General features: G+C 37.3%; 1 protein-coding gene across 1 annotated transcript; it reads right to left on the bottom strand.

The window, feature by feature from the left end:
• Positions 1-775: 775 nt before the first annotated feature.
• cdhr2 (cadherin related family member 2) lies at positions 776-20,159 on the bottom strand. The gene is made up of 31 exons (XM_042493872.1): positions 20,094-20,159; positions 17,661-17,727; positions 17,514-17,573; positions 17,214-17,353; positions 17,045-17,104; positions 16,854-16,943; positions 16,593-16,682; positions 16,377-16,499; positions 15,019-15,165; positions 14,643-14,718; positions 14,451-14,560; positions 11,571-11,777; positions 11,305-11,454; positions 10,999-11,160; positions 10,845-10,906; positions 10,476-10,719; positions 8,070-8,309; positions 7,892-7,961; positions 7,225-7,809; positions 7,044-7,115; positions 6,737-6,786; positions 6,479-6,630; positions 4,622-4,718; positions 4,402-4,490; positions 4,188-4,259; positions 3,733-3,868; positions 2,634-2,752; positions 1,603-1,716; positions 1,422-1,505; positions 1,047-1,104; positions 776-968 (listed from the first exon to the last, which is right to left on the bottom strand). The coding sequence occupies exons 1-31, from the start codon at positions 20,157-20,159 to the stop codon at positions 813-815; spliced, it is 3,948 nt and encodes a 1,315-aa protein (XP_042349806.1). The 3' UTR covers positions 776-812.
• Positions 20,160-22,965: the final 2,806 nt, after the last annotated feature.

Here is a 22,965-nt window from a genome sequence, read left to right as displayed (position 1 = left end):
CATCAGCATAACGACTGGACACAAGTGGAAACAGTTCGCTGAGCTTTTGAAATGCCGGTAGGCTGTTTTTAAAGGGAAACTTCACCCCAAAAATGACAATTCATTCATCTATCAATTACTCACTGTGTTACATTAAATTTGTTACGAAAATATGAAAAAGAATCCAAAAACTGAGAAAACTCTTCATGAATTGAATTCGGCAAGTGTGTTTAATATCCGCAAAACTATATTAAACTGTTTACAAACTCTCACAAACCTTGTGCACTCATTTTACTCTTAGTCAGCATGACTTTTTGTTGACCATGGAGGCACACGAGTAAAAGCATGTGTCCTTCACAAATTCAAGGTAACACAGGGTGAGTAATCGATATACATTCAGAGTCAGTCTAGCTGTTTTACTTGTTTCCAGTCGTAATGCTAAGATAATCTCACCATCTCCTGCCTGTAGTTTTATATGACAGTGGCGCCATTCTTCTCATCTGACTCCAGTAGATTTGCCAAAATGTCAAACTATTCCTTTAACTGTTGGACTGGAAAAAAAAACCTCAATGAGACTGATACACTATGTGTTATGCTTACACTGTTTTCACAGGATAACATCTCTCAGTTTGGTTTTTCTTTTGTTTTTTCCTTAGACAAAGAAAATGCAGTACTTTAGGTGCTATGATCCTTGTACATAGTATTAGGAATACATTACTACTGGTCACAGTAGAAGGCTACTTGAAGTCTGGGGGACTTCATCAAACATGATCGAAGCATAATTTGGTCAGTGTGATTGGCCTCTGTCAGCATCTCTCCTTTTATTGTTTCCATCACAGGTCTGTAGTGCTGAATGCAGGGTTATTGAAACCCATGAGAGGATTGTTGGAGGTTCTCTTCTTGCCCCGCTGTGCCAGCGCTTCACCCAGGGGCTCGATGTACTCTGGTGGCCCGCTGTCATCCTCCTCCTCCTCCTCCTTGATCATCTGCTATTGAGGAGCAGGAGAGTTTTGAAATTAGACCATATTCTAACAAGCACAAATGAATATGGACTTTAAAAAACTCACCATAGGTTTTTCTTTTTCAGGGTTAATCATATCATCGCTACAGTCCAGGGAGTTGAGGCTGAAGTGAAGAAAGAAAAGGGATCAAAGTAATCTCGGTATGCACAATTCATCATTTTAGAAAGAGCTTGTTTTTGATTTAAAAAAAGGTCACACGCCGACATTAATAGCAGAAAGCCAGCTCTCCATCACAACATGCTGTCTTGAACACACAGCGTGTCAAAATGTCCACCTGGAAACAATCCCAGTTTATTAACGAGCGCTGCTACAGAGTGGAGAGAGAGGTCGTGTGTCACTGCGAGCAGCCACCTTGTGACCGAGCAAATGACTGTTATCAACAGATGGTGGGGACAGAAGTCACAGAGAGGTCTTCTTTACCTGACTTTGTCCACGTCTGAGCTCTCCTCATCCATATCCAGGACCATGGCAGTGTCAATGTTGAGGTTCAGAACAGGATTAGCCCTGTTAGAGAATAATGACATAAACAGGAATACAATACGTGTTATAGTTCATGCCAATTATTCATTCATTTATCTTGTTAACACTGTTGTCTCCTCACCCCTCCATGGTGTACTTGTTGGTTCCAGGCACCACAGGACCACTTTTCTGGTTGTCAGAAGTCATCATGGCTGCAGAGTTCATAGCTTTAGCTGCCCTCAGCTTCCTCCTGTAGCTGCAATGTGAGGTGAGTCAATCAAAACACAGGCACAGTACTTCTAATGGATGTGTTTAGATCAGTTGCATTTATTAAGAAACTGGGAAGTGTGGCTTTACTTGGATTAATTTTGGTTAATATTTGGAGGGAAACTTCTGTGTATTTTAGTCTGGGCCTTGTTTTCCCATGTTTTTGTGTCTTAGTGACTAATGGAGACGACAGTTTTTGAAATCTGTCCAGTACTGAGAGAGACTGCTGACAAAACAGGCTGCAATGTAATCCCTTACAGGCGACTGTGCACTGTCAGTGTACATACATAAACAGTGTTTGTTTTTGGTGCTTGCGGGCTCAGATTGTTATAATAGGGTTATCTCTCTAAAATCTCACCAGAGGTGACTTGTACCATGAAACAACATGACAACAAACAACAGTGGAAATGTTAGTAGAGTTGGAGAGAGGAGAATAGAAAGCGTAGCTTAAGGTTATCTAGAAGATTTTCAGCATTATGGCTTAGTATTCAATTGATTTTAACAATTTCAAAACAAAATTTCAAGACTTGGTTACACATAATAACAAAAATAACTGATCGGTGAAGCTAAAAAAAACAACTTTTAATTTCTCTGTAGTGTTTTTTTCATAATATTGTCAGACACTTTCAACAACAATATAAGTCAGTCAGTGGCAAAAACAAGCACTTTTAGTGGATATAAACTGACGGTGCACAAATGTCCATTGTGTTACTTTGCAGCCTGTTTCACCACTGCAGCTGCACCGGTCTCTCTCAATGCTGAACCAGTTTCAAAAATTGTTGTCTCTATTAATAACTTAGACACTTAAACATTGGACAATGAAGTCTAAGGGGAAAAAACATCATTTCACTTTTCGTTACCCTGTCCAGTCTTGTCCTGAACTTTATTCCAAATCCCTTTACTTACTTTCTTCGAGTGCACATGAGTGAAGTAGTGAGGACGGCCAGCACAATGACAAGACCTGCCACTATCCCCAGCAGGATGTACTGCACAGGGTCTGTCTCTTCTTCCTCCGGAATGTTCCCCTGAAACACAAGTAAGAAATCTGTCTTTAGTATATTTTTGTGTCTGTGCACCAATGAGATTCAGTTACACTTGAAATTGTCAGATCCAACAATATTTTTCTGAAATGTGTATATTCATACATTTGCTTTGCCTAAAATTTAAGTGAAATAAAAACTTAAATATATAATAATACTGCTACTACTATTGCTACTACTACTACTACTAATAATAATAATAATATAAATAACTAGTGTTATCTTTATTGGTGCATGAGCAATTTGATTATATGTCAAATAACAGATCAGTGACATCTTGCTGTTCTTTCGGATTTTTTTTCTTAAAATGACAGTAAAATACACTAAATTATAGTAACGAATAATTTGATTGTAGCATTTATTTTTGGGTTCAAACCCGATATCCATCACCCTGGCTGCATTGTAGCTTCAGATTAACATTCGTTCGAAAAACAAATCTCAGCAGCAAAAAATTAATTAAAATGATGATACTTTATGCGATAATAAAAGTCATCTTCATTTTAGTTTTCTCAGAAATAATTAATGTAAGACTATACAGCAAAATATAAAGAAATTAATTCTGGCTTCCAATGAGGCTCAATATCTTGTAGTTTTATTTTTAGTTTTTAGACATTTGCCACAGTCTGTGAAACAAAACAGATTTCCTCATCAGTGTCCTCCAGCAAATACTTTTTTCAGTGTACTTGGATCCATGATGTTGACAGACTCAAGTCCGTCTCCATTGTTTTGTAAATTTAGACACAACAAAGGAAACAAACTGCTGCAGTTTCTTTCTCAAGGACTCATTGTCCTGCACAAAGAAAATTGTGCAACAACAGCAGTAGGAGAAGAAATTATGGATATCTGCTTGAAAAATTCACAAGGTGCTAGTAATGCTGTTTTAATTCAGTAGAAAAAGAATAGCATCACAGAAAAGAGACATTTGCAGAAAATAAAACTCCAAATCTAAAATTGCTCATACTCACAATGTCTGAGAGGCCAAGTCCTATGAGTACACCAGAGTGTTCAGGATCAGAGATGACCTTTTCCACTTGAGAAGAGGTGAGAGCAGTCCCATTTTTGTAGACAAAATATGCATCAACAATAGTCTGACCTGCAGCCCTGATAGAAGAATGCAACTTAATTACACACTTAAAATAATGAACTTTAATTAACTTTTACAGTTGTTTTCATCTGATATCCTCTTGTGCTGCTGCAATTATCATCCACATTTAACAGTAAACCACTAATCCTCAAACACATGAATGTTTACAGAAAGACTGGCACCACCTAGTGGTTAACATTGCATGGAGGGAAAAATGTTTTGAGAGATCCTGTCTACACCAGCCAATACTTAATTATCCTAACCTGTACTCACAGACAAGACACTTTAATTTGATGTATGGCCATTTATATATATGGAAGCAATAAAATAACTTGCCTGACTGTTTCGGCATTGTTAGCCCTGATTGTAGCTATCTCCACTTCAGCCTTAGTGGCATATTTAAGAGCACTGGAAATGTAGAGATCAGAGAAAACACCAATGAGAAACATCATACGTATGTGTTAGCTATGTGAAAAATAACAACAATCTTCAATTCACTGTCATCGAATTCAAATTTTGCAAAGAAAAAGTATTGGATGGAGAAACATACCCTTTGATTTCCTCAATGTTTTTTTCAACTTCAGCCAGGGGAGGTCTAAATTCAAGCTCCACTTTATATGATACGTCAACTGTGATAATCTGCAAAATAAAAAACAACAAGTATTAACACAGCCTGAGGTCTTGCTGTCTGTCCATTGTTTACACAGACAGGATAATTCTTCACTGCGGGTCATGAATGAAATTCAAGCTGCATGATCACAGTCACTCACCTCCAGTATGGTACTGGTGGAGAGGCCACCGTGGTCAGTTGCGTTCACTGTTACCAAATACTTCCCTTTCAGTGACGTATCAAGCGCCTCAGAAGTTCTGTGGAAAGTGGGAAAAATCAGGAGTGCAGTCATTAACAAATTACAAGAGATTGGGCGCCTTTGCACAGACATGTATGAGCGCACCTGAATCCCAACCACTCCTACATAGGGTTCAGCTAAAATTAGTGATAATTTAATCTCTTTTTGATTATTTTCCATCTCTTTGTAGACGCGTTATTTTTCATCTCTTTATAGATGCCTCTGAAGTCTAGTGTCTTTTTGTAGTTACTTTGCATTTGTCTGTTAAGTTGTTTTGTTTCTGTTTTCATTTTGTGTTTCTTTGTTAACTTTATACTTTAAAGGATAAGACAGCTTTTTAAGAGTGAAAGGAGGAGAGAGGGCATGACCTGCAAGCAAAGGGCTGCATCTTGGAGTCAAACCTATGGCTGCTGCGGCAAGGACACAGCCTTTTGTACATAGTACATAGTAGCAACCACTCCACCAGGTGAGCATCCCAACTTTGCATGTCTTTATTAATTTTTTGTTCATCTCTTTGTGATTATTTTGCTTCTCTTTTTGGTTGCTTTTCACTCACTATGTAGTTTGACTCTGTAGTTTTTAGATGTCTCTGTGTAGCTATTACGTTCTTTTGTAGTCATTTTGTCTTTTTTCAGTTTTTTTGTGTCATGTTATCGCTGTTTCTCTTTTGGGATGATTTGTTTCTTTGTCATGTTTTATCTCTTTAGTTAACCTTGCATCTGGTTTTGTGTCTGTTCTAGGTCATTTTGTACATCTTTGTGGTCATTTTATGTCTATTTTTGGTTGTTCTGATCCTCTTTATAGTTCTTTTGAGTGTCTTCATGGTCATTTTGCACTTTGATTTCACTGTTTTCCTTTTTATTTATTTGCTTCTCTGTTGTTTTGTGTCTCTCTTTTTTCAACTTTGCAAATCTTTGTCTCTTATAGGTAGTTTTTTTTCTTTCTTTGCAGTCATTCTGCATCTTTCTCATCATTTTGCCTCTGTGGTTGTTTTGCACACATTAGCAGTCAGTAGTAGTAGTCTCTTTCTATAAATCTTTTTGTAGTCGTTTTGCATCTCTGTTATCACTATTTCTTTTTTTCGCTGTTTCATTTGTTTTCATTTTGTGTCTCTTTAACTTCACATCTCTTTGTAGTTATTTCTCCTTGAGGTCATTGTGTGCATCTTTGTAATTGTTCTGCATCTGTCCATTTATTATTGTACCTCTTTGTAGTCATTTTGATTCTCCTTGCAGTTGTTATATGCCTCTTTGTCGTAGTTTTTGTGTTGTGTTTTTTGTCAATGTGCGTCTCTGTTATCAGTTTCTCTTTTTAGTTGTTTTGCTCTCTGCTGTCGTTTTGTCTCTGTAGTTAACATCTCTTTGTGGTTATTTTGCATATCTTTGTAGTTGTTTTGAGTCTTTGCAATGGTGAAATTATCATTTGACTCTTTGTAATTTTTTTGTAGTAATTTTTGTGTCTTTTTGTAGTTGTTTCGCTTTTCTCCGTTGTCACTGTTTCCTCTTTTTGGTTGTTTTATTTCTCTGTTGTTGTTTTGTGTTTCTTTTTTTCAACTTTACATCGCCTTGTAGTTTTAGTTTTAGTTGTAGTAGTTGTCTTCATAGTTGTTTGTTTGACTTTCAAACAAGAAAGACTAACAGTCACTACAAAGGAGAAGCTCTAGTCCAGTTCAGAAATTAAAATAGAGTGTAGCACTAAATACCAGTGCTTGTGAGAAATGCATATTCATTGTAGAATGAGGTATGGCAGTATGATGCTGATGAACAAGGATGTACTCACTGAATAAGTGCTTCATACATGTCCTGTTGCTGTGTGGCTTCAGCCTTGAACAGCAGCTTCTTTTCAGTTACAACATTTTGGGTGTCTCGAAACTGGACAGCTGTTACTGCAAAATCAATCTTCCCATAATCTCCAGAGTCACGGTCTGTAGCCTGAGAGCAGCAAAAGATACAAGCAAGAATGTCTGAACATCATGTACTGTGTCTTATCAACAAGCTGAAATCATGGTAAGTTTTTAGTATGTTTATTCCTACTTACAGTGACTCTTGCAACTGATGTCCCCTTGCTGGCACTTTCTGACACCACAACTACAATCCAAAGCAAGAAAATCAGTCAAGAAAAAAACAATAGGGTAAAAATTATCAGTAAACCAAATGTTGTATATCTGCACTGTTTGCTACATTAATTTAAAAGGGAAAGAAGGCTTTATTGATTTAAAAGACTTGTTCCAATGTGTATTTTTTTTAGAAGGACAGCCTAGATTTTAGTATAAGAGGTCAAGAGCCAAAAATGCTGCTTTAGATAAATTTCACTTACAGTCAAACAATCTCTGATATTCACTCACCATACACAGAATCTGACAAAATGAATTCTGGAGCGTTGTCGTTAATGTCTTCAATGAGGATCTCCATTTTTCCTAAAAAGGAAATGTGAGATGTTTGTTTTATTTGACCTACAATTTCATGCTTTAACTTGATGCTCTTATGTTTTTGTTGTCTGTGCAACACCAAAAACACAGTGCTGACCGTTTGTGACACTGTTGTTCTTTCCTTTCTCTGTGTACTCGTCCACCACCTGAGCTTCCACCTGAGCCTGGTCACACTGTTCATAATCCAACGTGTGCTCAGGGTTGACTCTGACATCCCCTGTAGGATCCAGGATAAACCAGCTACAGGGCGTCCAAGAGCCATTACATCTGCATTTGACGGACTCCAGCTCGTAGACCAGTGAGTGGTTTCCATCTTTGTCCACCGCTGTAAAGCTTCCAACAACCCTGCTAATGGTGGAGTTCTCCTTCACTCTCACAAGGTCTGCTGGCAGGAACTCTGGCCTCTCATCATTCACGTCTACCACATACACATCCACTGTCACTACAGCTTTCTTCTGATCCATATCTGCCGCCTCCACCTGCAGTTTGTAAAACTTGCGAGCGCTCTCGTAGTCCAGCTCAACGTCAGGGTCCACTGTGATGTTTCCCCTGTAACCCCGCTCTTCTGCAGAGGTGCGAATCATGAAGCTGCCAATGCTTCCTTCAATGATGTTGAAAGATATGCGGTTAAATTCATTCGTTTGATCCAAATCCTCAGCATGAACACAACCCACAAAGGCACCTGATTGGATGGAAAAATACGATTAAAATCCAGCCACACAGTTATGAACCCTTGAGAGTGCTTTGCAAAGCTGTATACCAACCTTTTTGTCCTTCTTTGACAGAAAATTTGTAATAGGAGGCTTGAAATTGTGGTGAGTTGTCATTGATATCCTGGAAATCATCAAAAGAAAACATTTATAATTGTCATCCTCACCAGGAGTGAGCAGCATCAGTAGCAAAACAGCACCAATATTTTGCTACGAGCTACTGAAGACATACCTCTACATTGATGATAACTGTGACTGTGTCACTCAGTGGGGGAATACCCTTGTCAGTAGCAGTCACAACGAGCTCGATAGTCCCATTCAGCTTTCGATCTACAGCCTCACGATCAAGCTCACCGATGTTTCTTAACACATTGGTGTTAGGGTCGATGGTGAAGTTATCACTGTATCTGCTCGGTAAAATTCCATATACAATTTGGGCATTTACTGTATCAGGGTCATCTGCATCAGTAGCCTGTCCAAATGAGAAACATCAGAGAAATTATTAAGAAATCACATTTCTTACTTAAAGGTGTACTCAGCCCAAAAATAATCAATTATACAGTATATGAAATACTTTTGAATTAATGAAGAAAACAGAGAAAATACTTGATGAACTGAAGTAAATGGGGGCCACATTAAACAACTAGGACAAGTCTGTTGTGACTTAAGCACGCCTGTTGCTTCCTGACCAATGATCAAGCTGCGAGGTGGGATTTCAATGGTTTGAGCAAGATTCAAATGCATGTGCTTGCCCAGGGTGCTACTCATCCATGCTTGAGACTATTTAGGGGGACATGTTTTAAATCATACGATTTTTAGCCAAATGCATGTCTTCGGGTCACTGACGTTTTGATACATTTTTACTGTTGTTAAACATTCACCCTTTTTATTTCAACTGATCAGGACTTTTCTCTCTCTTTTGGATTCTTCGATCACAAAATTTTCTTCATGAATTTAAGGTAAAGTGTGAGGAAATAAAATACAAATGATTATTTTGGGGATGAAGTATTCCTTTCATATTGCAAGTACACTACATTGCCAAAAGAAATTGTGAACATCTGAAAAAGGTGTGGACACCTATATGTGACAGTTGAACATCTCAGTTCAAAACTATGGTAATTACTACGCTGCTATAACAGCTTCATCTCTTCTAGGAAAGCTTTGATAAGATTTTGGAGCCTGGCTGCAGAAATTTGTTCCAATTCAGCCACAGAGGATGAAGTTGAAGCTCTCTGCAGGCCAATCAAGTTCTGTCACACTTTGGCTTTGTGCGTTGTCATGTCGAAGCAAAAGAGGACCCTTCTCAAACTGTTTCTACTATGTTGGAAGCTCACTCTAATAAATACCACTTAAGGCAGTAGCTTTAAAGGGTAAGTCCACCAATTCTACACATCTACAGTAAGTTTGTTTACAGATGTTGGGGAGTAACATTTCTTAAAAAAAAAAAAAAAAAAAGTTATATGATGCTTTTAGGGCTTCAGAGTGAGCTGCGTGAAATCTGGTAAAATACATCTTGTGATGTCACCTTTTTCAGTGTCAGTTGGTGCTGAAGACTACAAGTTTGAAAATGAAAAAAACAAAACAAAAAACTGGAATGTGGAGTTAGCAAAAAGTGAGGTTACCAGACCTCTGTAACCCACTGCTCATTTCTGCTGCAGGATGGAGGCTCAAAACTACATTAGCTGCTACCAACACGACTCACAGCCAAATTTTCAACCAAAGGGTTCGCAGAAAAGTTACATTGTGGGTATGCCCCATGTTTTGACAATACAGAGGGAATTAGATTAAATAGACTGTCTCTTTTTCTTCTGCATCACTTTAGATTTTTCATCCCTTTTTTTGTAAATGGTCATAACTGCCATGTTAACATCATGAGTTGGACAAAAGAATATATAGTGTAAAGTACATAACATTGTGTTGGGTAAGCGAGAGACACTGTGCGCCCCACAGCTGCACCGTCACATTAGGGAGAGCCCGGTGGGCCTCTGACAGCTTGACAGCAGTTGCGAGTCTTTCTGGTTTGTCAAGTTAAAAAGCTCCAACCGTTGCTCAGTACAATAATTTGTGTCCAGTGTTTGAAATTAGTCTGTTATATTCTGTTGTGCATCTGAAGTAATAAGTGTCTTAACTATGGAAGATATTAAAATTTGCCTGCTCTTTGCTGCGGGAAAGGGCTCCACTAAGGGTGACCTGCAGGTGGTCTCACTTGCTTTCATTCTGGTGATGTTCACACTGACACCAATATGGTTTGACTCAGTCAATAAACCTGTTATTAACTGTTGGCTAACAGTTATCCCTGTCACCGTGTGTGACTCTGTCACAGGCACAGCAGTAGTTTCATGATAAACAGAGAGAAAGAGGGGCTGAGTGGATCAATACGCTGTCTGCAGCTGTACACTGTAATGAGTCAAAGTTGTGGTAAAGTTTTGATGATTGGACAAAGTTGCAAGGTAGTGCAGAATTTACAGGGATTGCCTGAATTTGTGTGACATCACAAAATCCTGGATGGATTGCTTTATTAAGGCTTTGAATGTCGTATACAGTACCTTTTGAATAAATGAGAAATCATGTTGAATATAGCATCAACACCTCTGAGATGGAAATATTTACTGTTCTCCTATTGTTCTCCCACTGTTACCTCTATTGAAACTTCAATGTCTTGACCCTCTTTCACAAACTCCTTGTAGTAGTCTCTGTTGATGACTGGGTGTTGGTCGTTGATGTCAGTCAAAGTGATCTCCAGTACTGTGGTGCCAGGATTGCCCTCTGTGTCTCTGGCCTGCAGAGTGGCGGAATACAGAGATCTGAGCTCACGATCCACCAGACTTTCGTTCTTCACATAAACTGCGCCCGTATGCGGATCCACGTCAAAATACGGTAGTCTGAAAAACAATAACAGATTGTTCAGTGGTGTTTTCTCAGCATGACAGGAAAAGGTACACAGTTCAAATAAGCAGAATAACTTGAGAGTTAACATCGTGATGGACTGGCAACGGTTTTGGCGTACATGCTGTCTGGAAGAAGTCTGTAGGTGATGTTGCCTTGATCCATCGTATCAGGATCATCTGCCTGAAAAAAAAACAATGTTTGCTTCTCTGAGTCAAATATTTTTTACCTCCAAGCTCATGTCTGGGTAAGAATCAAGATAGTAAAGGACTTACAGTAACGTGAGCCAATATTGTCCCAACAGGAGAGTGCTCAGCCACCTTCAATTTATATGTGTCTTGTGGGAACACTGGGCTGTTGTCATTGTCGTCCTTGATTATAATAGTAACTGTAGCAGTGGATTGGAAGGTGGGTTCCTCTTCATCTATGGCAATGACCTGCATCATAACACAACCACAGGAAACACCACAGATTGCTAAAGTAGAGATTCACAAATGTCATAACCAAAATATGAAAGATGTCACAAAGATGTCACTAATAATATTCACAGTTTTTCATTAACTGTTTTGAACTTTTCTTACTTGTAGAACCATTTGCTGTTTCTTTTCAAAATCCAGCTCCTGGGGCTCCTTGACCATAAACTGAACAATGCTGTCTGACGTGGTAGATTGAGGTTCCACGGAAAACACATCCTTGTCAACTCCCTCCAAGGTTAGTTTAGTTGTAGAAAACTATGACAAAGTAAAAAAAAGAAGATTCATGGTTTATCAGTAATTCACCTATTATCCAGGAAAATGTCATCTTTTAGCTGAAAGATGTCATCTTGTTTTGGTGATTTTATTCTTACCCTATCCAGATCTCTGACCGTCATATTGAAGGAAATGGAGCCCAACGAGTGCTCTTTGACCTCTTCTGTAAAGTGACTCTCTTTCACACAGGAATGTCCACACTTGTAAAACTCTGGCTTGTTGTCATTGACGTCAGTGATGTCGATCTGTGCATCTGCTGTGGTGCTGGCACGGATCCCGTGGATGTTTTCATTAGACTCAGTAGCCTGAAATACAACAACGTGTAACAACTTTACTGTCTCAACCTCTACAAAATATATATTGTCAATTAGATGAGATCTCAGGACTCAAAACATTCATTTTCCGTCATTAAACGGAGCGCTCTAGGCTTGATTATGATTGGCTGAGCAGCGTTTCGAAGCCATTGAAAAATACTCTAGAACCGCACAGATGTGACCACATTTCAGTTTTAGTTTTTCTGCACCAATAGGTAACCTATTGTCATATGGGATGCAAAGCTAAAGAAGGCAACTGGCAATTGATACTTGAACCATTTATCTGACTGTTCTCATATCCGCCAGTATGAGAACAGTCAGAAGTACATAATGTTGGGGCGTTGGTAGCTCAGTGGATAGACCAGGTGCCCCATGTACAGAGGCTGAGTCCTCATTGCAGCAGTTGCAGGTTCTACTCCAGCCTCGGTCCTTTGCTGCATGTCATCTCCTCTCTCTCTCCCCCTTTCACACTTACTCTTTGTCCGATCTAATAAAGGCCAAAAAGTGGACAAACTACACCAATGATCTATTGTAAGTTAACAATGCCACATTAGCTGGTTTGCATGTTTTCATCTGTAGACTATTATGCTCTATGTTGTTAACTATGTTGTTAATAGCTAACCATGCTACACTGTTACAAAAATGATATCACTGGCAAGAGACAACAGCCAGGGAATAGTGAGCATAATAGTTGCCTACAAGGCAATAATTATATGTCAATACACAAATGTGCTTAAATGCCCCCTACTGGATACATTCTAAGCATATTCTACTCACTAGCTTTGCGTAAAGATAGGATGGGTAAGTATTCCCACCAGTTATTGGTGGGAAACTTGTTTTTGTAACACCATACTAATAATTGCACTTCAATTAAGTCATGCATGGAAAGGTAATGTTAATAAGTCATTTTGCGCTTGAACTGGTATTGTGAAATAAATTGCATTGCCTAGAGTTTTTGGTGAAAATGGAACAATTTGCGAGTGCTAATTAATCAACCATTACTAATGTCAGCTATTGTAGCTAGCAGTTAATATGCTGCACATTAACCCAGTGACCAACAATAGAGCTCAGGGACGTATCCAACTAACAAATTTTTTTATTACGTTATATTTGTCAGATAGCCCACGTGAAGTCTGAGTAAAGTGTCAGTATTTATTTATGTATGTCATTTATGATACAGTAGTATCTTTCATTTAATGCATATTCATTGGGTGTTCTGTATAGCTGTACTTGCTAATGACAAATAATCCAATACAATGGAAACTTTTTCAATATTTTTTCTCTTTTTTTTTCAAACCTCATGGCAGATTTGGTCCCCCCCAGAGATGACTCCATGGCTCTGACCTTGGTGCCAATGTAAGATACATATGTGGTTATTTGTGTCACACCTGACAAAACCCCTCTCTATAATCATAGTAAACCACTGCTTCTCCTGGCTTATTGCATCTAGTTTGGTGTTTCAAACATAAATTCAGTTATTTTATGTTATATTCAGGATTAAAGACTAAGCCTAGTTGTTCCTCTACAGGTTTATCTAACCTTGGTTTCACAACCCTCCCTCACACCTTCATTTGACCTTGTCCTCAAATCCTCAAATTCCTTTTTCATCAGGGAAGCAGACAGCAGACCTTTGTCCTACCTGTCTCTTGAAAGTGTTTTTCAAGGTGACGGTAATCTCTCATTTCATGAACATTTCTACTTTGGTTGACCCTAATGTTTTGAAGCTTCAGTTGTTGCCACAGTCATTGACATCTAAACATAGAATGTAAAAATAATGGACGTAGCTACCATTACGTCATCCACTGGTTTGTGGACCCCTGTTTTGAAGCCCCGAGTTCCCCATTTCAGCTATACCATCTTGTTTTTTTGAAACCAGAGGTGATCATATTTGTGCAAGAAGCTGGAGCTGTGGAGGAGCGAGGGTGAATACATACATGTCATAACTGTGGAAATTAGCTACAGAGAGAAAATGTACCAGTCTGTTAAAATGTTTATTTATGTTGTAAAGTTGGACATTTATACATGGGAGTCTATGGGGATTGACTCTGCTTTGGAGTCAGCCTCAAGTGGTCATTCAAGGAACTGCAGTTTTTGACACTTATGTGTTGGCTTCAATTTTCAGCCCCAGAGATAGCTAACTGTGTCTGAATCAGTATTTTGATGCTTTGAATTTTTTCTTGGAAGACATTAAAAGGAGGTAGCCAGTGTCAAAAGACACAAATGAGGCCAGTGTCCACAGCTCAGTCATTAGCCATTGCTTCAAGAAAGAATCACTGTCCAACAAAGAAAAGGACCAAGAGAGACATATTGTGGATGGTTATCTGTGGCTGGTGACTGTAGTAAGGTGCCTGCTTTGCATCCAGTGATGTGGCCAGAGCTGTGGCATTCGAGTTCTTAATAACTTGTAGAAACAATGTGTGCAATAATCCACCTTCCACCCCACTCTCTGTGCTGTTTGGAACTAAAAAGGGTTCAAGGAGTAATACGAAGATTTACAAACCCCTTTTTTTTCTTTTACATCTAACAGGAATAGCTCAACATTTTGGGAGATATGATTTGTAGCTTTCTTGCCCACAGTTAGATGACAAAATCAGCCAGGTAATTATTGTAAAAGCTAAGATGAAAGGGATAGAATATTGATGTAATACTCAAAAAAACCTGTACCTTTACAGTCAGGGTAACTCTGTCACCAATAGCTTCTCTGTCAATGTTTGAAAATACAGATATGACGCCGTCAGTTGGTGAGATTGTAAACAAGCCCTCTGCTGTTGAATCTGTCAAACAATGTAGGAAAACAAAAACGTGTCACTCTCAGTGCAAACAACAAATTGTTCTCACTAAGCTGATGAGGCTCACCTTCAATGCTATAGATGATATCATCATTGATTCCGAAGTCCTGGTCTATGGCAGAAACTTTTAACACAGACGTGCCCTGGCAAAATAAAAAAAAGTCTCCTCATTTACTCACAACTCAAAAGCACAATTATGGCCTGTCGATTTGTTTAACACATGATGATTAGTGGCAGCTTTGTCACATGAAATGACTAATATTATACATGAAAGTCCACTAAAGGACATGTAGCTACATCTGCAATGAGTGAGTGCTGCACTTGCTGACTTATTGATAGTAAAACCTTCATTTCCTTTTTAGTCACTCTTTAAAAATTATCATCAATCCAGTAAAGCACATTTTTGCAAAGCAGCACTTTCAATAAGGTGTATCAGCACTCACCGGAGGAGAATTCTCTTTAACTTTCTCTACATAGGGAGTATGAATGAAAAGTGGGTCGAGGTCTGGGACATCCACAACCGTAATGATGGAAAACGTAAGGCTATGCAGGTAAACAGGCGTTGTATAAAAACACGAGCCTCCACCATCCTGTTATGGGACACACAGGGACATTGAAATTCAAAGAAGTCATAGTTATAACCCCTAAGTGATTATGTTTTTGGTTTTTTTTTTACATAATAATCATAGACTAGTGAAGTGGCATTTTCAAACTGAACAACATTTAAAAGTGATCATGAAAATCTATGCATCTACACATCTAGTGGTATAACCACTGAGCTTAAGACAGAATGAATTATGACATGAGAACATTTTTGGGCTTTTATATTAATAACATAATAAATATAAAATCCTATTTTATTACACACATGTAAGTTTATGTAAAGTCCCCCTCCACTCAAAAATGTGTTTTTGTTATGTTTATGTTCCCTAAAATTTCTGATTTTTACTATGTTGACTTGTATCTATGCAAGGTTTTTCACTAGAGAGATGTTTTTACATTCCTTTACTGAAGGGGGTGATATCTGTACACTCCGAGATTTAACTTTACCTGGGTCATAAATCTGAAAGTCAGTCACTATCTCATACAAGGAACACACGTTACATCATTTTGACATACTCTAAAACATGCCTGGAGGGGAACTTTAAGTAAACTTTAGGAAATATGCAAGAGAATAGGCCTATTGACACCAGTCTCATTGTCTATTTAGTATGAAGTTAGGGGTCAGGAGACATTTGCTTAGTTTAGTGTTTATGTGCAGTAACAACAAAAAAGACGATTGTATTTGATTTTAATTCCAGACATAGCCTATGTAAAATGTAATGTTTAAGAGTATCTACTTTGACACAGTGGCTGGATCTATCTAAAGTTTTTACTTTGCTATCAAATCTGCCCACATGGAAGCAAAGCAATTTACAGGTATGGACAGGGGCAGAAGCAAAATGTATTTTCTACACTATATTCGAATATTTGCTCCGTTTCACCTTACATACTAAGCAATAATTGCTGTGGTAGCCTTGCAATCCCCCATCAAAAAGCGCTGCCTAACAGCAAGATAAAGCAGGGAAAATAATCTAAATATAGGGCACTCTAAAATTAATATATATATTTTTTTGGTCGTCCTTTTTTCAGTTTCAAAAATAAAAGATGCAGTGTTTTCTCAGTGCCATTTGATTTTTTGGAAAGGCACATGAGAGTTAAATGTCAATATTGTCATTTAACTCTCAGCAAGCAAGCAAGCAAATAAGCACTTTTCCCCCCAAAATGTCCTGCTATTGCTTTGTTGTTGCATAATACTTACAGTTGCGTTAATTGTCAGGCGATAGAAAGTGCTTAATTCGGTAAAATTCAGACGTCCACTTAATCTGACTTCACCAGTCGTGGCTATGATGCTAAAAAGACTGGTTCCATCTTCTGGAATAACCTGGAAAATACAGTGTAAATGATGCTTGAATGAAGTCTATGGAACCTCACATTATGATTTTAAGCATCTCCATATTTTAAAAAGGAAGCTTACTGAATCAATGTTGTATTGAACAACACCAGCACTTGAAATATCTTTATCCGTTGCCTGCACCCTAAAAAGACTCGTACCTACAGGGGTATTCTGATGAATTCGATGAGGATAAAAACACACACACACAAAAAATTAAACTCACAAACTACTCTCAGCATTAACAACAGTGTAAAAAGGGTTAACATCATGATGGACTGGCAAATTGATGGTAGGGAGAAATTTATAAACAAATTAAAGTTTACATATTTATGTTGGACTTACTTCTAGGACGGTAGCATCATATGAAGACTTCACAAATATGGGTGGGTTGTCGTTGGCATCATCTAATATTATAGTTAAATTTCCTGATCTCTAAAAAAACATTGCATGGTGTGCTCCGTGAATATGATGAACAAACTGATATCAAATAGGTTACATTTGGATTACATGACACTGACTAAAATGGAACTTACACGATTGGCACCATCAAAGACAGAAACTCCAAGCGGCATTACATTAGAAGAAGAAGTAGCCTAGAATAAAATAATTGAAAACAAATTGATTAACTGAAAAAAAAAACACATACAGAATTAAAATGAAACTGTTAAATGCGAAAGGGTCTCTACTTCCACCACCCCTTACTTCTCTGTCTAGTTCTCTTTCGACTGATACTCTCCCAGTGGCACTGTCTACTTTGAAAAATGCGGCATTGGGCTCAGTGAGTGAAAATGTCAATGTGTCCCCTTCTGCGTCTGTTGCATTTATAGTAAATGCATAGGAACCTGTGAAAACAGCATGAGAGGAACATATATAAATGCCAGTATTTGTTTAAATATAATGTGACTTTGAAGTAAAAACAGTTTTTAACATTTTACACACACACACACACACACACACACACACACACACACACACACACACACAGGCATAGAGTGTAGATACCTTTGGGTGTGTCTTCACACACATTGTAAACCACCTTGTTAAATGAAGGACTGGTATTTGCTGTAGAAAACAGAGTATAAGGAGAATGTTAAGTGCTTATGTAAAGACATAATAACAAAAATACATGAAAATTAACTGAAAACTCACCATTAGTTAAGCCGATAAGGCAGAGCAGTAACATGTTTCCTGTGATCCCCCCCATGTCTGCAAATAACTGAAAGAGCAATCTAATAAGTAGAGCTGATAAAAGTTGTCAATTCATTTGTTAGACATCAAATTAATTGTCAACTAGTCTGGTAACTACAATATAATAGGAGTAATAGGAGTCTACTAAATAAGTAGCCTGCTTCAAACAGCAAATGTAATAGGCAATGAGTGATCAATTGCCGAGAATCCACTTTTTGTAATGCTTGTTGTGATTTGAAGCATTTTATGTACAATTTTGTTGTTTGGTTAATCTGTGTTTTGTATAGGGTTTTTTGTATTTATTTAACTGCGTATTTATTTATATGTAACTATTGACGTCCTGGAACGCACAACAAATTTCTGAAAGTAGAGTCTCAAATATCTGTATAAGAATTCAGATCTTTTTTTTTTTTTTTTTTTTTTGGAAAAGCTGGTAATTAGCTAAATTGTCACCAGACAGCCAGTGGGCTCAGAGATTGCATTTCAGTCAGTATGATCCACCTTTTTTAAACATGACTGGTCAATACTCGGACTACCAACTACAAATAGAAATACATAATATGTGTGCTATTTTAATGATTTTTTATTTATTCTTTTTTTTTTTTAAATGTATAATAGTTTAATAGCAAAACATTTCATCCCTCGTGGTAAAATTCCAACATATTTTAATTTAGTTAAATAAGTATAATGTAACCAGATGCAGACAAAATGGAGGAAAACAGCTCTTGCCCTGATTTCTGTGGTTTAAAATTTAACAGCATATTGCACATGGCCACACCCAAATAAGCAATATCATAGCATTAGTTTTTATCACCTGCTGTGACATCACTGAGGGGAGTGTCATAACAGGTTGGAAAGTATCATTTCTGAGAAAGAGGAGCAGTGTCAGCTTTTTGCCCAGTGTGATTTTCTCTTGATGAGGAAGTTAATTAGCTCTAATTACCTCTAACTTGATGAAGTTAGAGGTAATTAGACCCGCGTTATGTGAAATTATATTAAATTAAAAAAATATAAGGGCAACATCCTGTTTTCCAATGTAAGCAAGAACTTAACAGTAAAATCTGAAACATCTGAATAAAACACGACCAACATGAGGGAACAGAACCCCTTAATTTCATCTAGTTAAAGTTAATCATGAGGAGACTGACATCAAGTAGGACAATTTACAATATCCCCTTCGCTTTGATTTTAAATAAGTTATTCAGTTTGTAAATTTTGAGTTCACCATTCAGCATTTAAGGAAGCCAAAATTTATGTTAATGAGGCTCTGTATAAATAATTATGGCTCCCTTACACTTTTTCCCAAACATTTTTTTGCATTTTTTCCACTAGTTCCATATTTTTTACTTCATGTGAAGACAGAAGAATATGTGAATCTGCATTTTAAGTAGGTTTTGGATGTAAGGAGCAAAAATTGCTCTATAGTTAATGTGAAAATAAACTAATTTTAATGCTGAAACTTTAGAAAATGGTTTGCTTTGATCTCCATGCTTCTTTGAATGTTTTAATTTTAATTGTATCTATCACAACATGTATAATACCCTACGGTTATATGCTACTGTACAAGATATTTTACTATGTCGGGCAGAAGAGAGCAGCACAGATTTTCCATCTATTCATTATAATAACATAATAACATGACATCATTTTCAATATATAATGATGATTAATTATGAATGTAATTTTATGGACATACCCCCTTCTCCTTGTTTATTTTTAATCATTTTATAAATCTACCAATTTCTTGCAATTTGCAGGCCATTTGATGACGAATTGCTTATTGCATTTCCCATGTTTTTGAAAAAAAAAAAAACAAAACATTTTGCTCAGGTTTCAAAGGTTCAAGTACTTAAAAGGCACCTGAGAACAGCGCGAGAAAAAAATGATACTGATCCAGGTTTCAAAAGGTTAAATACACACATTTAAATACACATATATTTGACCACTGTTCATCCTTTCATGTGGAAACTAAAACATCACCCTAACTCTTCAAAAACATACTTTGATATGAAATGTAGCAGTAAGACTTACCAGACGACGATCACAAAGTAGCTTCTTCTATACTGATGTCTGAATGAGACCTTTGGCTCTTGTTCCTCCAAGTGATTATTGTCTTGTAGTTGTAAACATAAATGATTAACAGGAACAAGGAACATACAGCCAATAACACAGCACTAAACCTCCTCTTTGAGTGTGTTAAAAAAAAATAATCCAAAAGCATTCCACTGAAGAGAAATAGATGAAAATATCAGCCAGTTATTTGTGCTCCAACATGGCAACATTATGGCTGTTTAATTATGGCTGGGTAGCAATGAGAGACAGGAGACCAGGAAAACTCCTCAGCCCGTCATTGGCTGGATGGCCCTTTCACCAGTACATGGCACTGTGCAATACTGGGACACCAGTGTCCATACCAGAACCAAGGGGCTCTTTTGTTTGAATGGGTGCTTCTGTCGTCATGGCAACAACAGCAGTCTCTTGACTACCACTGAGAAAACCTGATTTTCTAAAACATGTCCCATCAGAACCAATCAGTGGACCACAGATTCATGTGCCTCCCTAATGAGCCCTCCCTTTCAGCCTGCCCTCCTAATTAAAGGCCATCACACAAAGGATTGTCTTCTCTTCTACCCGCTGGGCTCATTCATAATCAGACATTTGCCTCAAAACAAAAGCACAGACCCATACCTTTTTACTCTGGCAGAAAACATTTAACAGCGTATAGTTTTCTGATATTTGAAATAGGGTCTTTAATAATGAAGGTGCACAAAAACACACTTAGAAATCCAAACACGTTGTGTACAACCTCGCTGATTAGACTCCAAGTTCTTCAACATTGTGAAAGTCCTCTCCTTCAGTATTACTCTGACATGCTCTCTGTCTCCCGCTTGATGACCGTTACCATGATCATAGAATTAGTATTAGATCTGTGATTAAGAAATGTCAGAGTGATCTTTTCATTGATGAGGAAGGTGTGCTCTCACCATGGATGTATTAAGGCCGTCATGCTGGTTTGAGCACATTCTAAAAGTCTTGTCGAATAATCAGATTACTTGGTTGGAACTCCTTGTATAAGTGGTAATACAACAGCTGAAAAAAGCATAACTTAGAGTTTTTGGGGGCAGCAGCATTAGTACTTTAAAGGGGATCTACACCCATTTTCAAAATTCATACATGTTATTCCTGTGGTCTAAGACTATAGGACAGGAAAAAATGATTATGTTGCTTATTTGTAATGTTGATTTATAATGTGTAAAAATGTCAGAAAAACTGTCAGAGTAGGTCCCAGTGGTGAATAGTAGGTGTTTTCTTTAGTTAGTCAGGAGATAAAGCCCAACATGCATGGTGAAAATCATTTACTTAGTTGAATGGAATATGTGACTTTTTATAAAGAGGAAAACAACCAAAGGTATGTCTCAATAAACCATGTGAATGTTGCCATCCTCACACTCATAATGAATATCAGTCAGAATACTGTTGCCAGACATCCCAAAATATGACCCACTGTCATCCAATTAGACTTTGGTTTATGATTTATGGTACTGAAGACAGTAATGCCACTCCTGACCTTGCAATAAAGATTTATTAATAGGTGGGTTCATAACCAAACTCCAGTAAACAGAAACACAAGTAAAAAAAATCTCACTTGATGAAGTTCAGTCAGGGAGTTGTCTTTCCACGTCAACAAGATGATAAAATAAGTCCTGATAAGAAATGACGCACACTGGCTCATACATTAAGGAACACAAGTTTGTGATGAGAATGACAGAATACTGTAATTAACATGCAGTGAATGATAATACTTAACTTGTGCTATAACGTAGGCATGTTGGGGAGTCTCACACAAATTGTAGTCATTTTGTCAGTAGCTATTCTCTTCCCCTTTCTCTTTTTTATTTCCTTGCTTTTTCAGGGTTAGTAGGTTGGAGTTCCTTTTTTTAAACACTTATTTGTCTGTATAATTTTATTTCTGATTATTTCTTTTGTCTTTCCACTGTACACACATTTCACATATTACACAGCACACAACATATTGTAAACAAAATATGATGCATTATGAGTTAATCCTCTCAAAAAGTAAAACTCCACAGTGCTGTTTATATATTTAATAATATGTAATAAGCCAATGATATAGTAAAGCCTTTTTAATGATGTTACACTCAGGAAGGGACCATTTTACATAAAGAGAACTTTTTACATTTGAAACAAATATTGCAGGCAGTGGTGGAAGAAGTATTCAGATCTTTTACCTTAGTAAAAGTACCAATACCACACTGTAAAAACACAACGTTGTAAGTTAAAGACCTGCACTGAAAATTCAAATAAGTGAGTATATTCAGGAAAAAGCACTTAAGGTATTAAAAGTAAAAGTACCAAATGTTGAAAAATATAAAGCAAACAAACAATCAAACACAATACAAAAAAACCCTCAAAATAATAAAATAGAAAAAAAATGTTAACTTATTTTTAAAAGAAAAAATAACTCAATTAAATAATAGAAGACTTGAATGTTTTTCAAAGTAGTTGGCAATTTACTTTCTGCCACTCGACTGATTAATTTATTAACCAATCAATGCAGCTGTACTTGTACAAACAGGTAATTTAATTTATCACAGACCATCATATTTTATAAGCTCATATGCAAAAATCTTAATCTGTAAAATAACAAAAAGGTTCAGGTAAATGTAGTGAAGTATTTCCCTTCGAAATGTAGTATACTAAACGTATAAAGTGACAAGAAAAGAAAACATTGAAGTAAAGTACAAATAGCTCAGATTTTATTTGACAGTACTTTAGTAAATGCACGTTTTTGTATTCCACCACTGCTTGCAGGTAACAGGTTTTGTGCTCTACCGTAAGTAAAATTTGTAATGCGTAACCTTTATTTGTAACAGTATTTTACACTGTTATTTTTACTACATGCACATTCCCACCCTCTCTTTTCACTCACAGAATACAAATTATGCTTTTCACAGGGCGACCCTGAACTTTCGAGTCAGACTGACACACTTTTTTCTGTCCATTACGGTAAAAATGGCAGCATGGCGTGTGCTCTCTGCTCTGGAAATACGCAGAAATGGGGGTGTAACGGGGAACTGCAGAAACTCAAAGCAACCGTGGGGCTGGATTACCATTTTCAAAACCAAACACTGGCGATTACGGAAATAATTTCGAGGGTTGCAAAACCATAAACCCGCGATACACACAGCGAGAATGCGACCATAATACGAGAGTCAAATGTTAAGCACCTTTTTTACAGCAGTGG

This window comes from Plectropomus leopardus, chromosome 9, assembly GCF_008729295.1.
Source record: "Plectropomus leopardus isolate mb chromosome 9, YSFRI_Pleo_2.0, whole genome shotgun sequence".
Classification (NCBI taxonomy): Eukaryota; Metazoa; Chordata; class Actinopteri; order Perciformes; family Serranidae; genus Plectropomus; species Plectropomus leopardus.
The sequence above is the reverse complement of the archived record's forward strand: the minus strand, read 5'-3'. Positions and strand labels throughout refer to the sequence as shown.

Excerpts from the sequence above, each read along its gene's own strand:
- cdhr2 (XM_042493872.1), bottom strand. The coding sequence starts at position 20,159 with ATGACGACAGAAGCACCCATTCAAACAAAAGAGCCCCTTGGTTCTGGT. Across the intron at positions 17,728-20,093 it reads GTATGGACACTGGTGTCCCA|TTATTTGCAGACATGGGGGG; the intron begins GTATTGCACAGT and ends TTGCTCTTTCAG. Across the intron at positions 2,753-3,732 it reads GACTTGGCCTCTCAGACATT|GGGAACATTCCGGAGGAAGA; the intron begins GTGAGTATGAGC and ends CTTGTGTTTCAG.